This window comes from Manacus vitellinus, unplaced genomic scaffold, assembly GCF_001715985.3.
Source record: "Manacus vitellinus isolate BGI_N305 unplaced genomic scaffold, ASM171598v3 scaffold_8_pilon, whole genome shotgun sequence".
In the NCBI taxonomy this organism is placed as follows: domain Eukaryota; kingdom Metazoa; phylum Chordata; class Aves; order Passeriformes; family Pipridae; genus Manacus; species Manacus vitellinus.
Genome location: NW_021940864.1, coordinates 19,455,509 through 19,471,995, shown reverse-complemented (window position 1 = coordinate 19,471,995; position 16,487 = coordinate 19,455,509). Strand labels below are relative to the sequence as shown.

The 16,487-nt window shown below is 43.5% G+C and overlaps 1 protein-coding gene across 3 annotated transcripts in view; it reads right to left on the bottom strand.

Moving 5' to 3' along the window:
- Positions 1 to 16,487, bottom strand: part of XPO5 (exportin 5) — a 29,717-nt gene that overhangs the window by 11,978 nt on the left and 1,252 nt on the right. The window contains exons 4-21 of one of the 3 annotated variants that reach the window (XM_018085200.2): positions 15,758 to 15,895; positions 15,286 to 15,468; positions 14,302 to 14,343; positions 13,432 to 13,458; positions 12,955 to 13,140; positions 12,194 to 12,270; positions 11,650 to 11,749; positions 10,130 to 10,213; positions 9,611 to 9,736; positions 9,273 to 9,363; positions 7,743 to 7,871; positions 6,892 to 7,007; positions 5,814 to 5,969; positions 5,349 to 5,390; positions 4,635 to 4,724; positions 3,122 to 3,321; positions 2,419 to 2,518; positions 1,349 to 1,530 (exon numbers count right to left, since the gene is read on the bottom strand). In XM_018085200.2, the coding sequence (XP_017940689.1) occupies positions 1,349 to 1,530; positions 2,419 to 2,518; positions 3,122 to 3,321; positions 4,635 to 4,724; positions 5,349 to 5,390; positions 5,814 to 5,969; positions 6,892 to 7,007; positions 7,743 to 7,871; positions 9,273 to 9,363; positions 9,611 to 9,736; positions 10,130 to 10,213; positions 11,650 to 11,749; positions 12,194 to 12,270; positions 12,955 to 13,140; positions 13,432 to 13,458; positions 14,302 to 14,343; positions 15,286 to 15,468; positions 15,758 to 15,895 (2,069 nt within the window). The remainder of the gene's footprint in view (positions 1 to 1,348; positions 1,531 to 2,418; positions 2,519 to 3,121; positions 3,322 to 4,634; positions 4,725 to 5,348; positions 5,391 to 5,813; positions 5,970 to 6,891; positions 7,008 to 7,742; positions 7,872 to 9,272; positions 9,364 to 9,610; positions 9,737 to 10,129; positions 10,214 to 11,649; positions 11,750 to 12,193; positions 12,271 to 12,954; positions 13,141 to 13,431; positions 13,459 to 14,301; positions 14,344 to 15,285; positions 15,469 to 15,757; positions 15,896 to 16,487) is intronic. The other 2 variants (XM_018085201.2, XM_018085202.2) reach the window with 2 other exon arrangements.

Below are 16,487 nucleotides of genomic sequence, written 5' to 3'. Positions count from 1 at the left end.
AGTTTCCTAAGTTTCCTAAGTTTTCCTAAGTTTCCACAGGATGATAGTTTCCTAAGCTTGTTGTAATAAGAGATTCCAAGTGTTTTTACTAATGCATAAATTCTGTCAAGAACAGTGATTGCACGAGCAAAAAGTCTGTCTGTTGCAGCCTGTTCAGACCTTGGGCATTGGTTTAGTTGGTCTCACACAATATGAAACATGTTGCAGGCCCTGGAAGAAATGGCATCTCTACCTAAGATGCCTTTACTCAGACATCTCTACCTAAGCTCTCCCAAATGTTCATCACAGGATCTTCAGCCTTCCAGAATAAAAGGCACAAACACTTCAAGCACAACTCTGCAGCTGTAGCTGCTCACTGGCCAAAGTACCACACAGAGTGGTACACAGAGCTTAGCGAAGAGAACAGCGCTCGGGTGGGCCAAGACAACATGTGCTTGTCCTACAAGTCCAGCATGTTGCTTCTCACTGGAAGCAGCACATTCCTGAGCTCAGTGACTACCAAACATACCTTACTAGACAGAGCTCAAGTAATAGGGCCCCTTTCTTCCCAGACCTGAGAGATGGAAAATCTAAGTGGATCAGAAAATGCTCTTTCCCAACAGGCCATTGCCAAGGACAGAGCCTCAAGTTTTCAAGTATCTAACATGTAGAGCTATTGCACAAAATTGTTCCATAGGTCTGGCAAAATCTCACTGTCAGGAGTTACCCTGAGATGGATTCCTCCTTCATAGTTCTGGGAACTGTGTTATTCAGGATTTCCCTTTTCTGCCTTCTCTTGCTCCCTCCTCTGGCTGCCCCAAATCTACACAACACCAGTGACACGCAGAGACACTGCACAGTAGCAACAGCCTGAGAGTATGCATCCACTGATTTCTGCAGCAGACAGTGCTTCAGGAGGCTGCTGTTCATGTTCAGCAAGACCAGCTTAATTTAACACTGAAGAGAGAACAACACAAACAGGATGCGATGAGAGCTGGGACTGCCCTGGTGCTGACTGGAGAGGTGGCCTTGTAGGGGCTGAGGGCAGAGCAGAGATGTTAGTCGAGAAATCATTAAGTGGATGGCAGATTTATAGCAGTGGAGGCGGGGGAGGCAACCCCAGCCCAAGCTCCCACTGGCTTTGATGGACTCTTGAAGGCCAGGTCAATGGACATTCAGAAGGCTCCAGTTTCCCCAGTGCCATTCCCCACTGTGAACAGTCAGGAACAGTACTTGGGCACCTGCACCAGCCTGTGTTCCCACTGGCTTCTCTGGGCAAACATGCTCTGAGCATTCCATGTATTTATCACAGTGTGGCTTTCAGAGATTGGTAAGACAACATAAATGATTTCAAGTCAACTTGACCCACCTTATGAGAGCAAGTAAATTGTCAAAAAGCTTCAGGACCTGCTCCGTGCAGGGATTACGGTAGATTGGAGTTCCACTGGGCAGGTATCCCAAGAAGAATCCTCCAGCTTTCGCCTCTTCAATAGCAGCAGGCCAGCGAGCTCGTTTCACAACTCCCAGAATTGTGGACACGCAAAAGCTTATCTGCAGCAAGAGATGCGGAGAAAGCATTTCTTAGCCAGAGCACAGCCTGAATAAAGAGGTTTTCAGAGAAACCCATCATCATTCCATCTCAAAGGGAATGCTCTACAGGGAGCCTAATCTCGTGGTAGAAACAAAATCTGGTGGCTTTGCTGCCAAGAAAATGCAGCAAATGATCATGCTACATTCCATCATCTTCAGACAGCCCTGGCCATGGCATGATGGCCTAGGAATTCACTACCAACACAAAGCATCAACACATACAGTCTCATGAGTATGCAAGCAGCCAGGTAGGGTGCCCTCTAAAAGAAAGGTTCTACACCATCAGTTCCTCATCTCCTTCGGGTGCTGGCACAGATACAGAGATCCACGATGACACAGTGGTCCAACTGCATTAGCCCCAAATCACAAGCACAGCTCTGTGGGCTACATTTCAGTGTCTTCTACAGACCTAAACATAGCAACTCCATTTGCAGCCTGTCCAAATGAAGACTTTCCACTAACAACTCAAACACGAATCTCCTCAGACAAAATTATATTCCATGCTGCAGCCTCAGCATGTTTTCCACTGCACTTGGCTCAAAAAGTACAATTCCCTGCACCATATTTCCACAAATCATGTAAACCCATTGCTTCTCCAAAACCAAACTCTGCTACACAAAGAGTAGGGGGCAGTGTGCTTCATTCTGATGAATAATCTGGATTTGCATAGCCTGCATGCTCAATGAGCAAAAGTCAGCCTGTTATTCTGCAATCTGAAAAACCTACTGATCCGCACTCTAAATGTAGATGATCAGGAGACCTTCTGTGTAATCACAACAGAAATGTGGGATGGAAGGAGGTGAGTCTCATCTCACCACCAATTACACCTCTCCTGGTAATGATACTCACTCTAGAGCGGTTCAGGCCACTAGGGTCTTCCAAGACTGGATCAGCAGTTTTGTTGTCTGCACCCACATAGGAGATAAAGGCTTCAGGATCCGAGAGGACTCTGGTAGCAGCAAAAGATAGCAATAGGGATTATTGTTTGTACCAAGAAATTTGAGCAGAGCTTTGCACTGGCAATAAACATCTAAACAAACACACAGCAGGCTAGAAAGACTAGCTAGTACTCCATGCTGTACATAGGGACATGATTAGAAAGCACCAGAGATGTGTACACTCTCCAAACATCTCCAGTTCTCTTGGGCCGTGAGGACCAGAAACATCTGAATCTCTTATGAAGAGAGCCCTGCTGGGAAAACTCTTGTGCATGCCCAGCTACCCAGGGCTGCAGGACACCTCAGCTTTAGTAAGGAGAGTTCAGCTTCATACCTTGTCCTGGGGATGAGCAAAGACATCTTTTATTTCTCATTTTCTGCAAATGCTTTGAGCATCCTGTGGAATATTCCTCCATTACCTTAAACAGTCTTACCTAGCAATTAGACTGTTGACAGTTTCTGAACTGCAGGAGAGCTATTACCACAATGACTGCCCAGAGCAAAGGAGGTCATGAGGCACTCCACCACCCTCATTTGCTTTGTGTGTTCCCCTATTGGCCACAACAGTACCTCTGCAACACCTCCACCTCAAAGCTCAGAAAAACAGCCCATACCTCTGCATCTCTGGGGAGAGCCATAAGCCAGCAACAGGAGCCATGAGCTCCTCCAGGAAAGCTTTCTGTCGCTCATAGTCCTTAAACTGGTTGCTGATGAGGACAAGGGCCTCCATAAGAGCACACTTCTCCATCTGTGTCAGAAGTAGCTCATTGGAGAGCAGCTGCTTCACGTGGTTGTACAACATTTCAAAGTTTGGCTAGAAAACACATAAAAGTAGAAGAGCATCATGCATTTGGTATGGAGGAGGGTGACTGGGGGAAGCAGAGAAAGGGTGTACCGTACAGCTGGAGAAGTATGTCTGTTACCTTTTCTCTACATAGCCATCTCCTCCTCAGACTCAAGTTTCTCTGAATGTTCAGTCTAAGAGAAGTTCTATTTTCCCCTACCCTTCTATCATTATCCTGCATCCAGTTTACTTTCGCTCTCCAGAATGACTGAAATAGGAAGAGGAAATCTCTCTCTAGGAAGTCATAGCCCTTAAAGCAGTGTCACATCTCGAAATAGTTCTAGTGCTTTTATTTGCTCACAGAAAGCACCTTGCTTCTTTGGTCAGACTTGAGACTCTTCCACCTCTTTGCTCACGATGAGGTAAGTAACAACTCTTATGGATACTACTATGTCCACAGGAATTCTTGAGTTTCTTCCCTACCTTCTCTAGTTTCAACCACATCTACCTATAACTTTGTATAAGCATTAGCAATCATGCCCCCTTTAGCAAAGTTCTCTGAACATCTTTTGGAGCAGCTCTGGGTCTTTGGCTCTTCCAGTGAGGATGTCTGGCTGGCCATGGGAAAGACACAGCTAAAGCTCAAGGACCAATAAAGTAGAACAAAGACCAACTCACTAGTTCTTAGCATCTTATTGCAAAATGCAGAGTGGAACCCCTAAATTACCTTAATTAGCATCCTTTAAAAATGTCTTTGTTTAAACTAGCAATGTCCTACAGTGCTCCCATAATCCTAGAGCACCCTCCACAGAAACACCTGTAAACAAAGGAGTTCAGAGCTAGGCATGTTGCATGCGGGCTGTTTAGTTCAGCAAAACAAACAAAACATGGCTCATGGATTTTAAATATGTTTGTCAATTCTAATCTCCCCAAGTTCATCCAGAAAACAAATACTCTCCTCTTCTTCCTACATTCTGCTAAGTAACAGAAGAAAGTCTAGTGATTAGTCACACTAGTGCCTTTAGCTAATGAATCAACTGAGACCACTACAGGTGACAAAATGGAAATTTGGTGAACATTCCTACAAAACCAAGGCAGTGCTGCTTGTATCCTCCTCCTGATCCCTTCTACATTTAACTCATCACTTCACAATTCAACTTTTCAGGCAGAAAATTTTTCAGGGGGGAAGAAGGGAGGTATAGGGAATAAAACACTTTGTCATTTGTGCAGCAGGAATGTTTCTTGCAAGAAAAGCAGAGACTGTAGGCAAGGAAACTGAAGATCCCACAAAATCCAACTGAAATTGAGGCAAGACTCTTCCTGATGGAGTTGCATTTTCATACCAGGACAAGCTGAGGGTAATCCCGACACATCTTTATGATTGAGGAGCATGCATGCCTTCTCACATTCTTCACTGCTCGAGTTCTAGGAGCCTGGACAGACATAACAAACATCAGTGCAACAAAACAGAAGTTCAGACAAATTCAGGGTATCTTCAAGAGACATATGCATTACATACAGTTTTCTCCACTGTTGAGTACAGATGAAAAAAACATTTCCATGCCTCCTCTCCTACCCCCAAACAATCATGTAGCAATCAGATTTCCTCTGCCAAGCAATAGCCAACTCAAGACATCCATTTTCAAACAAGCTGTACTTCAGGAGTGAGGATGCCATGGTTCTTACTATTTGAAGACTCCAAGCACTCCCTAGATAGTTGGCAGCTTTACAGCCATCCTTCAGAGCCATGTATACTAATACTGCAGAATACACATAGCTAATCGAGGGATTTCACTCCAGGAAAGCCAACATTAACCAGGGAACTAAGTGTAATGGCCTTACACCATGCCTGTGGCCTTCTAAGCTTGTGAGTCAAAGCTTAGAAGGCTATGTCAACCATGAAGAGATCAGTAATATCTAGACTCCCCAGCTTTTCCAGGAGCAGAACTATACTCGAGAAACCTAGTACAGCAGTCTTCAGACTCAGCAAGCTTTCCAATAGAATATGATTTGATCCAATTGTTACAGCTCATTAGCAGATAATAATTCAGACGTACCTTACTTTCTTCTGTAACTTCAAAGGTAACTGAAGCAAATAGCTGTAAGAAAAGAGAGGAAAAATCCAAAAATTCACATCATTTGTTAGTATCTAGCACTTGTGTCTGTTTGTGTCTGAGTTCAAGGAACATATCATCAGAATATAGTGCAATTTCATTAAAGTCAGTAAAGAACCCTTGACTAAGTTGAAAGATGAATCATCAATACAGTGAGGTCTTGAAGTAAAACATGGTGTTTACTGGCCAGAGCATGCACTTTAGGATTTAAGGCTAAGAACTGTAAAATTTGGGTTATTTGACATTATTGCTCTTGAACAAGCCTCAGTTTTGGTTTTTCCCATCTTTGACATGAACAATAGTCCTTTCCTGAGAGTAACACCAGGAGGATTAACTCCTGCAGTTTAGTGTAAAAGTGCTGCACTGCAAAAGGCCCACCTGATTTTAGCATGCTTTGTATGCACCTACCTTGGAAAGTACTTGGGGTAGGTATTCTGGCCGGTAGGTGACAAATGGAAAGAGAGCAGAGACATTGGTGAGCACACAGGACAGGATGAGAGGATCTTTTGTTTCAAAGTTAAGGACAAGCTGCAGTAGCTCTATGCCATCATTGACTGGGATTTCCTGCAAAGGTAGCAAAAAGGAGGAAAGAAAAAGGGAGGCAACACTCAGTACTTCAGCCTGCAGCACACTTCCTACCAACACCTAGAGCTAGGCTGTGCAGCTGCTGCTGCCCTAACAGGCCTCTCAGCTGGACACAGCTGTTCTCAAAGCAGAAAGAAAAGCAGCAGAAAACTCAGTTTAACTGTGTGCTATGTGCACTTGCTGAGGGAAGGAGGACAGCAGCATTGCCATTGCTGGTAGGGCAGTCTTGAGACATCAGTCTCTAGTCCCCATACTACTGCTTGCATCTCTGGGAAAAGAAAATTTCCTCTCTTTGGCTCCCAATTCTCCTCTTGACTCTGTCCAACAGATTCCATGCTTAACTAACTGTACTGACCCATATAATTATTCTACTGTGATGAGACCAACAAACTGTAAGTGCATGAGCAGCCTAAAAAGCCCCAAGTCAGTCTACATCAGACTGAGAAAAAACCACTTTCCTTCTGATTCACCTGCTGTTGAACAAAAAGCAGAGAGAAAATGCTTCTGATCCTACTCCCTGAGCATGAGTTTCTCTCATTTAGTTAAAACGTTAAAAAAGAAAATTGAAAAAATCTAATCAAGGGAAAATTAAAAAGAATAAACTTCTTAAGCAATCCTCCTGTAGCAAGGCACTATGTCAAAACATGTCACCTGAGCACTCTCCTTGACTTCTCATGGCATAGTGTCCAGAACCAAGACATGCCTGACAGTAAGCCAGTACGAGTTTAGTCCCATCAAAAGAAGGGTCCTCATGATAATGGCTCACCAAGCAATCTGAGTTTTTCCATAGTTACTACAACCAGTTGCTACAAACTTTTCAAGAACAACAGAGCTGAAAAAATGCACTTGTGTCAACCCAGAACAAGCCAGGGGAGAAGGCAAGAGCAGCAGCTACACATACATCTTTATCCATGGTGCGAAACATCTGGCTGATGATGCTCTCCGAGAAGAAGGTCATGGCATCCCACTGCACAAATGATGGAGAAAAGATGGAGCAGAGACCTTCGCCAGTCTTAGCTGAAAGGAAGAGAACACTGGAGCTCTCACCATGCTCCTCAACAGTAGCCTGATGAGCTCCTGCACTGTAACATCTTAGCACCCAAGTATTTTGCCCACACAGCTCCCCCTGCAGATGCCTTGCAGAGATGCAACGGGAGCAATTAACATATTCCCATGTGATTTGCTTCATTCAAGTGAAGGCTCCTGAGACATAAGTCTGACCTTGGAGATACCATTCAGAGCAACATCAACAAATCACAGAAGGGAAAAGGAGGGAGACTACACGCCCAGACTCAGTACTGCAGGTAAGACTGCCCTTGGTGTGACTGTGCAGAGCACCAAGTGGCCTGCCTTCACATGAGGAAAGCAACGTGAGTGACACACAGATTTGTCAGACAGGCACAGCTTCCCTAACAAAACTAATCAATATGTTACAGAGATAAAATGGCCCAAATAATTCTAAAATTGTATCAGAGGGATAGTTGTATCTGTTCTGCAGAGAGATTTGGAGGGAGGAAAGAAGAAGCTAGGGGCTTTACATTAGCTATTCCATATGTAGACTGTTAAGGCTTAAATTATGGGAGGGGTGGGTTTGATTTTACTTTTTACTTTTAACTTACAAAAACCTTAAAAGCCTGAAGATCTAGTGTGCAGTCTTGCCTCCCCCTTAAAAAACCCCAACAACTCAACAAAAAAAAAGGCCAAGAAGTTTCTACAAATCCCATATCCCTATTTTTTTTTCAGGTAACCTACAGTTCGTGGGTCCAGTATCGACAGGAGCTGTGAGCTGGTACTTCAGCCACTCTCCAGCCATTTGGAAGCCAGTTCGAGGGTCCAGGCGACAAGCCATCCTCATCACCTCTCCTTGCTGGGCTCGGAAAGCTGCAGTGAAAAATCACACACGCAAAAACAAGCTGATACTGCAGATTTTCCTCCCCCAGCTTTGCAGGCCTGGGAACATTATGGACTGTTGCTCTGGCAGTCGCTGTGTAGTAAGCTCAGATACACAGTCAATAAACCAGGTCCAACAGGATGGACAATTTTTGAAGTGGTTTAAGTGGACTAAAAATAATGATGGTTTAACACTAAAAAAGGTGCAATTAAAACGCAATATGAATTATGAAAATCTATTCTAAATCCAGATTTACCACAATTAAATATCTATTTTTCATTTTAAAAATTCTTTGAACTCTAAACGTTTGCTGCTTATAATTATCTTGGTATACTTAAGTAGAAAACCAGTATTAGATAACTACCACTTCCTTCAGCTAAACACAGTTTTTCTAGATTATTCAACTAACGACAAATTCACGTGAACTCAAAAGCCCAGTTGTCTTGTTTTCAAAGATACTAAAAGCTAAGTACAGAACAGGAATTTCATTTGTTTCAAAATATTCCAGTGCATGACCACACAAAAGAATCAGCTCTGCTGACTACAAATGCAACTTGTATTCTTTAATGAAGTTGTTTTTTCAGGTAATTTTATTTTGTGCTTCAAATCAGTTATGTTTTCTTATACATGTAATGTCTTCAATATATTTAACTCCCTAACACTATTTCAAATTCTGGCTTTGTGCATTTAGCAACTTTATGGCTTCTACCCAAATAGATTTATTACAGTAAGTAAAAAATAAACTATCCAATAAGCAATAAAAAAATGCAACACTTATAATCTTCAGACATAAACGTAAAAGGTAAAAATTTATATATTTTATTAAGTATATCCTTCCACCCACCAAGTGAGTACCAAACTACACCTGCCAGTGAGAACCAACCTCAATTTTGGGAATACAAAACAAAAGAAAAAATAAAATTATTAATACGCAGTGCTGATTTAAGATCATGATTAAATTTGGCCATTTTAACTGTTCAACTCTAGCTATTCGCACTGAATCAGAAGCATCTTACCAGGGCCAAGACACATTTTCTTTCTGGAATGACATTTAAAGTCTTTAGTAAGTTGCTTTCCTCTCCTAACCTGAGTATGACCTGAGGCTGTTTCATTTCCTCCTCTAGGTGACCAAGAGGTACATTTTCTTTGACACCAGGAAGCAAGTACTACCAGGCCATCTACCCGGCCAGCAAGCAAAATAATAGCAAAAAGGAAGTAAAATTACACGCATGAGCTGCCATAGGAAAATCCTAATTAATTTACTCCAAGATCCAAGCTGAAAAAGTCAAGACACAAATGGAAGCTGCCAAGCCCATATGGCAGGCTCCAAGCTCAGCCAGTAGGAGGAAAGGCACAGACAACAGAATCCAGAAACGGTGAGGGTAACTTACAGTTGAAGAAGGCATTGAAGTCCTCATCACTGTCAAAATCAAAGCGGGAGTATTCACAAATGGGGCTGTCTGTTTTAGAGGGAAAGCCCACCTGAAGACAAAGTGGATCATGTCAGGAAGAAAGAGAAGTCACCCATCACAGCTAATACCAGCTTCAAGGAGATGAAGGTTGGAGGCAAGGAGCAGACAGGAAAACACTGTGATAGAACTGTCTGCTCAGTGGCCTGGAGATCGTGTCTCTGGCAGACACAATAAAGAAGTAGTTTCTCCCCCATGACCCACAGGTCACGTTCACCTAGGCACCTTGTCACACCCAACCAGTCGCAGTTCCCACATACCTTCACTAGGCTGGTCATAGATGCATGGAGATACCTGGGAATGATAGCCAGCAATAAGGGGTCACGGGACAGAACTTCATGCCGGAACAGGGCTCCCCACGTGATCTGGGTGGAAGAGCGCAGAAACTGGAGGGAGAACAGAAAAAAAGAGAGGAAAAGAGAAGGATTTCAGTGCTGGAATTTCCACTGCTAACATTAAGCATTGCTATCAGAAAGCAACAGTAAATTATGCTGACTATTCGGTTGAGGCCAAGGTGCCTTGCAGGCACAACCCAAATTTCCAGAACACCAAAAATCTCTAAGTAAATACTAGGCCTGATTGCAAATTCTGCCTTTTCTACTCAGCACCTCTGTGTCATGCACTGTTCTAGATGGGGTGGTAATGGAGTAGAAACCACTGCCTTCTAGGTCTTCAGCTGAAATGGAGAGCCTGGAGAGCAATATTTGGCAGCTGAAGTTCTGCAGTCTTCTGTAGGTTAGCTCAATTAGGCATTCACACACTTACAACCCTTTACATACCTGGCTGGGATGGGTTGTGAAGGCTAAAAATGACTCAAGGTATTTTCCAAAGTTGGCTGGCGTTTCCACATCACAATATGAGCCCTATGAGGAAGATGAACAATTTCAGACAAAATACTAACTCTGTGGCAGGCTGGGCTCACAAATGGTATGTTTCATGGTATAACAGGAGCACTACATCCAAGGTCATAGACTGTGAAAGAGCAGAAACAGAAATCCTGCACAACTGATTTTTCAAAACCAGTATAGCCCAAGGAGCATCAAGTTCTGCTGACCTTCCTGGGGGTGCTGGAGACACCACCCCACCCCCATTCCAGAGTAAAGGGTGACTTCTCAGACAGTAGAGTTCCATTAAAACCAAATTCACAACCACCACTGCTGCTGCCACCATGAGTCACAATTTTACTCCTATTGGGTCAAGCCCACCCAGCGGTACCAAAGTAGAGCAATTCAAACTGCAGTATTTACAAGTAAATACACCCAGAGGATTTCACTCCCATTTCTCTGTTTCCTGTATTTAACATATAGATATCCATGACTAGTAACTTTCTGGGAAGTTTGTCAGGAAAATAAATTTTGCCTGGAGTCATAAATTCAAGATTTTGCTACTCCTCACTAATCATAACATGACCTGGTGCCATCAAGATCCTTGTTCTGAAGTTGTACAGCTCAGTGCTGCCTCCCCCAAGTGAATCTGGAGAGAGGACTCAAATCCCCATGTCATTACTTCATTATGGATAGACAGCTCCCACTGCCTAACAGCAAGTGGAGTCACTTAAAGTAATAATGCACCTCTGTTTGCTGTCAATTCTTTTTAGGGGTAAATTTTCAAAGGTTGGCTTTGTTTTTCTCTTTCTCTCCCTGTGAGAATTTACTTTGCTCTATAGCTTTTACAGGCTGGCTGCCTCAATCTCCCCACGAACATGCCTCTCAACATGCCTGCTCTCAATATTGTAGAAGCACTGTGCTGAATGGAGTGAGATTCACCAATCAGTATGGCATGAACAATATGAACTTCTATCTTCACCTCAACATTGACACAAAGGATCACAAAGATGAACAGCAGGAACAAAACCCGTTTCTTCCTCTGGCTTGAGAGAATCTTGGTAGAATAACGAACAGGTACACTCTGAGTTATTTTTACAGGGTAATTTAAAAGGCTTCCAATAGAAGAGTAATTTCCTGGAGTAGATTTTCTGTAGCAGTAGTCAGCAAGAAACTTGACCACTCTTAAATGAAGTGTTAGCATTTTACAGAGGTTATAGGAGGTGGTTCTTGATGACAGCAAAGCCCTGGAATCAGTTAGGGTCCCTCCATTCTACATTCCTATGACTTAGCGGGATACAGTTTCCCACTTAAAAGCAGAGCCATTTCTGCCTTTTCCAAATGTGTGGAGAGAACCCTACGGTTGCCAAATGTGCAGAGAGAACCCTGGTCCTACCTTAGATCAGGGTTGCCTCAAGCCTCAGCCCTAAAAACTAGCCTTGCCAGGGTTGCTGCTGGTATTAGTAAAGACTTACTAGCAACGCACATAGCTGGCTGCCCAATGCGCACAAAACTTGGCAAAGTCTCTTCAAGAAAACATAGTGCTTCTCCACCAGGCCTTCTCCATCTGCTGTCCTGAGAATGAGGGGAGGGGGGAAAAACAGGATCACAGTTACTCATGCTGTAGGTAACAGGCACACTGCTGTCTATCTTGTAGATCAAAAGAGGACTAGAGCAATTTGATTTTATTGCAGTGGGATTTTCTTTGCTATTATCAAGAAGTACTGCTTTATTGGCATCTAAAACCTCTGAAATTGCCTCTCTGAAAGAGTTTCTCCTCTTGATCAGTTTCAGGCTAAAACAGAAAGCCAGGGAAGCTGTGATATTTTGTGATATTTGTCCTTCAATTATGGGATTTGAAAAAAAAGTGCAGTTTTTCAACTTTTGCAAAAGAAATGGTGGTTTCGTTCTCTCCTATCCAGTCCCTGCTTCCCGCAGTTAAGCAGCAATACCTTTTGCACTTACAAAGTCATTTGTGTGCAGTTTTGTGTGAAATCACAGTGGCAGGGTGGTACTCACTGGGCAGCGGAGAGAATGCAGTGCATGGCAACGTCTCCAAACAAGACCATCAGAGGCTTCCGATCCTCCAGCTTACCCTACATGTGAAATGCCTCAATTAGAACATAACTATTTATTCCCACCTATGTAACTCTTTAATTCCATTACAAGCAAAATTAGGAGATTCACAGTTTTTCTTCCAGCATGGGAGGGGCGTACAGTCCACATACAATTTAAGTAAAAGCCTGCCAAAAATTCTAAGGTATTTCTGATCTAAAAAAAAATTCTGCAAGCAATGCCCCCACAGGAACTTTAAACCACACAACCGATCCTGAGACATTAACTCTTCTTCACAGAAGACTGGCTAGTTACCTATAGGCAGCTGATAAACACTCAGCCTTGACACTAAGGTGCTTGTGAATGTATGGGTCAAATGACCTGTTTATACCCTGCTGTCATGCCTCTGAGCTGCCAGGTGACGCAGCTGATGATAGTGTTTCCCACTTCACAGTTGTAGGAAGTGGGGGTAAAAAGTCAGTGGGGACCTCCAACTTTGAACTGCAAGCAGAGGCGAGCACAGAAGTTGGAGAGGGTTCCAACAGTTGCTGTATGTATTGTGCTGGCATGACATTTGCACCAAATATGATTAACATAATCAGTGAAATTTGAATTTTGTTTCTTAAATAAAAGGGCAAAGATATCGTTGCTCAATCTGGAGAATTATATAGGAAAATAGGAGGAAAATAAAGGGGAGCCAGAGGAGCTGGGGAGGAAGAACTCACTTTCCTGCTGACAGCAATCAGAAGACACTCTGCTGCTCCCACTTGGAGTTCAGGCTCATTTAGGAGTAGACACAACATCTCCAAGAGCTTGCAGTTGTCTGCTGTGATATGGCTTAGGGCTACCCAGTCAATGTAGCCAGCCAAAGTGTTGAGCGCTGCTATCCCCACACGGCAGTTTGCCTGGGCCTGTGAACAGAGAGGAGGCAAGAGGTCAGAGCCAGAGAAAAACACCAATTCCCATCTAAAGCCATCCACTCCCTGGAATAACAGTGCCAAGAACCCCCCTGTAAAGCAAGAAATTTGGACCCTTCTGCTGCTATGCCTCACTTCTCAATGCATTTGTATTATGAGGGAAAAAAACCTATATGTAAATGACAACAGCAGGCAATAGACTCCAAAGCCTGGGAAAAGTCTAGTTCTAAACAACTTGCATATTAAGAATGACTAATGCACTAACTCCTATATAGCTCCACTCACCTTTGGCTCCTGAGCCAGATCAGTCTTCTGAAAAAGAAAGAACAGATTAAGTAAGTGGCCAGCTACAGTACATGCTTCCCCCCAGCCACTGCTGAAAAGGCAGCCAGAACAGCTCCCTAGTGGAAGAGGCTGCATCACAGTCTCCCACTTAGGACATTGCTGCAGCCAACAAAACCACCACCACAGCCCCCTGAGAGGTAGGACAACAGGACTGAACTGCAAGTTAAGTCACACCTTCCTTCTCATCCAAAAGATAACACTCCAGTCAGCAGGCACCAGGGAGACACAGGGGACAAGGAAAGGCATTTTGGTGCTTCCTGGAGGCCTCCAGGGAAGACATTTTCCACCTTCAAGAGCATCTTACATCCAAAAGTCAGACTCTGAAAAATGCTGGTGGCTTTTATGTGCCAAGATTCAGGTCTGAAAAGGGTGATTTCTCCGTGGTCAGAAAGGTAGCTGGAGAGAGTTGGGGCAACAGCTTACAGCCTGACTCCCAGTCCCAGACACTTAACAGCAACAATGCACTGCTTGCACCATCTTTTTGCCTAATGCAAGCGAGTCCCTCAGACACTCAAGTTTGATTTGTTTTTCAGATGCAAAGATACCACAAACAAGGTTTAGGTTTGGAAACTCTGTTTATCGATCTATTCACTGCAGCAAATTTAAGGTAATTGGCTTGTGTCCCAAACATTTAATAAATGACCCACCTTATAAATATGCTTATCAATTAATCCATCATACTTATAAGCAGATTATTATGGTCTGGGGGAGTTGTCTGTCATCTACTCCAGCCTCAATGTGCAGACAGGTAAGTGAACACCAAACCCTCAGAATTTACCTTATGCATAAACATCCCAAAGATCTGCTAACCTGTGGAGTGGTGAGGACTTCTTGTTCCTGGGGTGTTCCAACCTTGCCAATCAGAAAGATTCCACCGTTAGCAGAAGCAGCCACACTTCAGAGTCTCAAGCATTGCAATGCAAACCTTACCTGGAAATGCATTTCAACCAGACTACAAAACACACCAGGGTCACCCACCCACCACCAGGAACTGCACTGCTCTAAAGGGGAGTTTGTTCAGCCTCTCAGTGCATCAGGAAAATTACAGAAGTCAGGTAGGAGAGGGTTTTTCTTTGCCTTCCAGTTTCACATTTAGTATAACTCTGGATTTTAATTCACAGAAAAAAAAAAGCACAAGAGATACACCTAAGCAACTTGTTGCTAGTTTGGTTTCTCAGTTGTGCTTCACTCTTAAATCTACTTCCTTCTCACAGGAACACACTGGGTTAGAAACTTTCTTCGCCATCCATCATGGCCAAGCTGCACATCTCTGACTGTAGGTAAGAATTCAGGAAAGAAATTCTCTTTACACAAAAGAGAAAAGCACTCCTCACCACAGCTTGACATAAAAAAGGGCTTCCTAACTTGAGCTCATGGAGAAAAGGACCAGAGGCCCAGATGCACGTTGAGACATCAGAAACTCACATGCATTTTGGTGCATCACCTCAAATACACCGCTGCAGCACGAGAGAGCAGACATGAGTCCAAGTCTACCTGTTTCTACCACAACCACACCTTCATTTTGCTAAGCCATACACCCCTAGTGTCAGCAGGGCATTCCAACAGTAAGGATGAAGCACACATCCGTTCAAGCCATTTACACTAGCAATACCAAACTATCAACACTAACCCCATCAACTTGGTGTGTTCAGTCTCTTTCATCACACCAGCTCCCCAGGCCACAGCATATCCTACCTCACAGTGACAGCAACAGATTTCACAGTTTCTGCACCTGCTTCCCCAGTACCTAAATACCAGCAGCACTGACTGAGCCCAAGGAAAGGAAACTCTTACCACGCATCTGTACTTGTTGACGTTCTGCTGCAGGGCAGTTACTAGGAAGCTGAAGATCTTCTCCATGTTCTGGGTTAGAGTTTGCTGGATATCTCGTCGTCGCTGGGTAGGCAGAGTTTGAAAAGTCACGACATCCTCTGCCAAACGTAGGAGGATGAACATCACCAGTTCTGTCTGGGTTTCCTGATGTCCCAAAATAAAATACGCTCTATCAGCACAGTCCAAACATTAAAATCTCTAGAGGTTAGCTCAAAGATGTGGAGAGAAAGCGAGCACGCATGAAGATACAAGTCATAACTTGGGAAAACAAGACAGGAGGACGGTCCTCTCTCTATTAGAATAGTTTAATCTTACAGGGATTTTTGAGTCCATCATCAGCCTGCCTCACCTCACCACTAGTGAGTCAGGATGATGGAAGACTGAACCCCACACTATGAGCAAGCGAAAGAGAACAGACAGTTCTGACTCATACCCCTTGCTTGGAGAGGGTATCCAGCTCCTTTAGCATGTCAGGCCAGTGCTGAGGCCATTCACGCTTGATCATCTCCACCACAATGCGAGACAGAACATCCTTAATGTGACTTTCCTCCTCCAAGATACTTTGAGTTCCCTGTGACAGAAAGGGGGCAGTTATACAAAACAGCAAAGATAAGGCCTTTTATAATTCTCACCTGGGAAGCACAGTGTCTGCAAATATTAAAAACCACAGAAACTAAACACAACAAAACAAAACACAATATTGGGCAGCTCTTCGTTGCAGCTACCTTAGATGACACTCCTACACTCCCAAGCATCCATAAGTAGTGAATTCTGGAAACCAGAGGGATTTTCCTCAAAAGAAGGTCACTTGGTCATGAGAGCAATCAGAACAACAGAGAAAACATGACTAAGATAACAACTTTAGTATCCTTGCAAAGGATAAGAACATCCAAAGTTACTGGATTTCCTCCTAAGAAAAGAAAAAGTACCTTACATAAGTTATACAAGCCTCACAACTTCCTGCCATGTGAGGTGACATGGTTATTCACCCGACAAGACAGAGAAAAGCACTGAAACAACTGGAGTTGCATAGGGAAAAAGCAATAAAAGGCAGAATTGAATTCAGGTCCTCTATGCTAATTATCTGGTGTATTTTTTCCATTTGCTCCCACATTTTGTCTTCAAGTGAAAGAATTTCAGAGATCAGCATGGGGTAGCAAGTA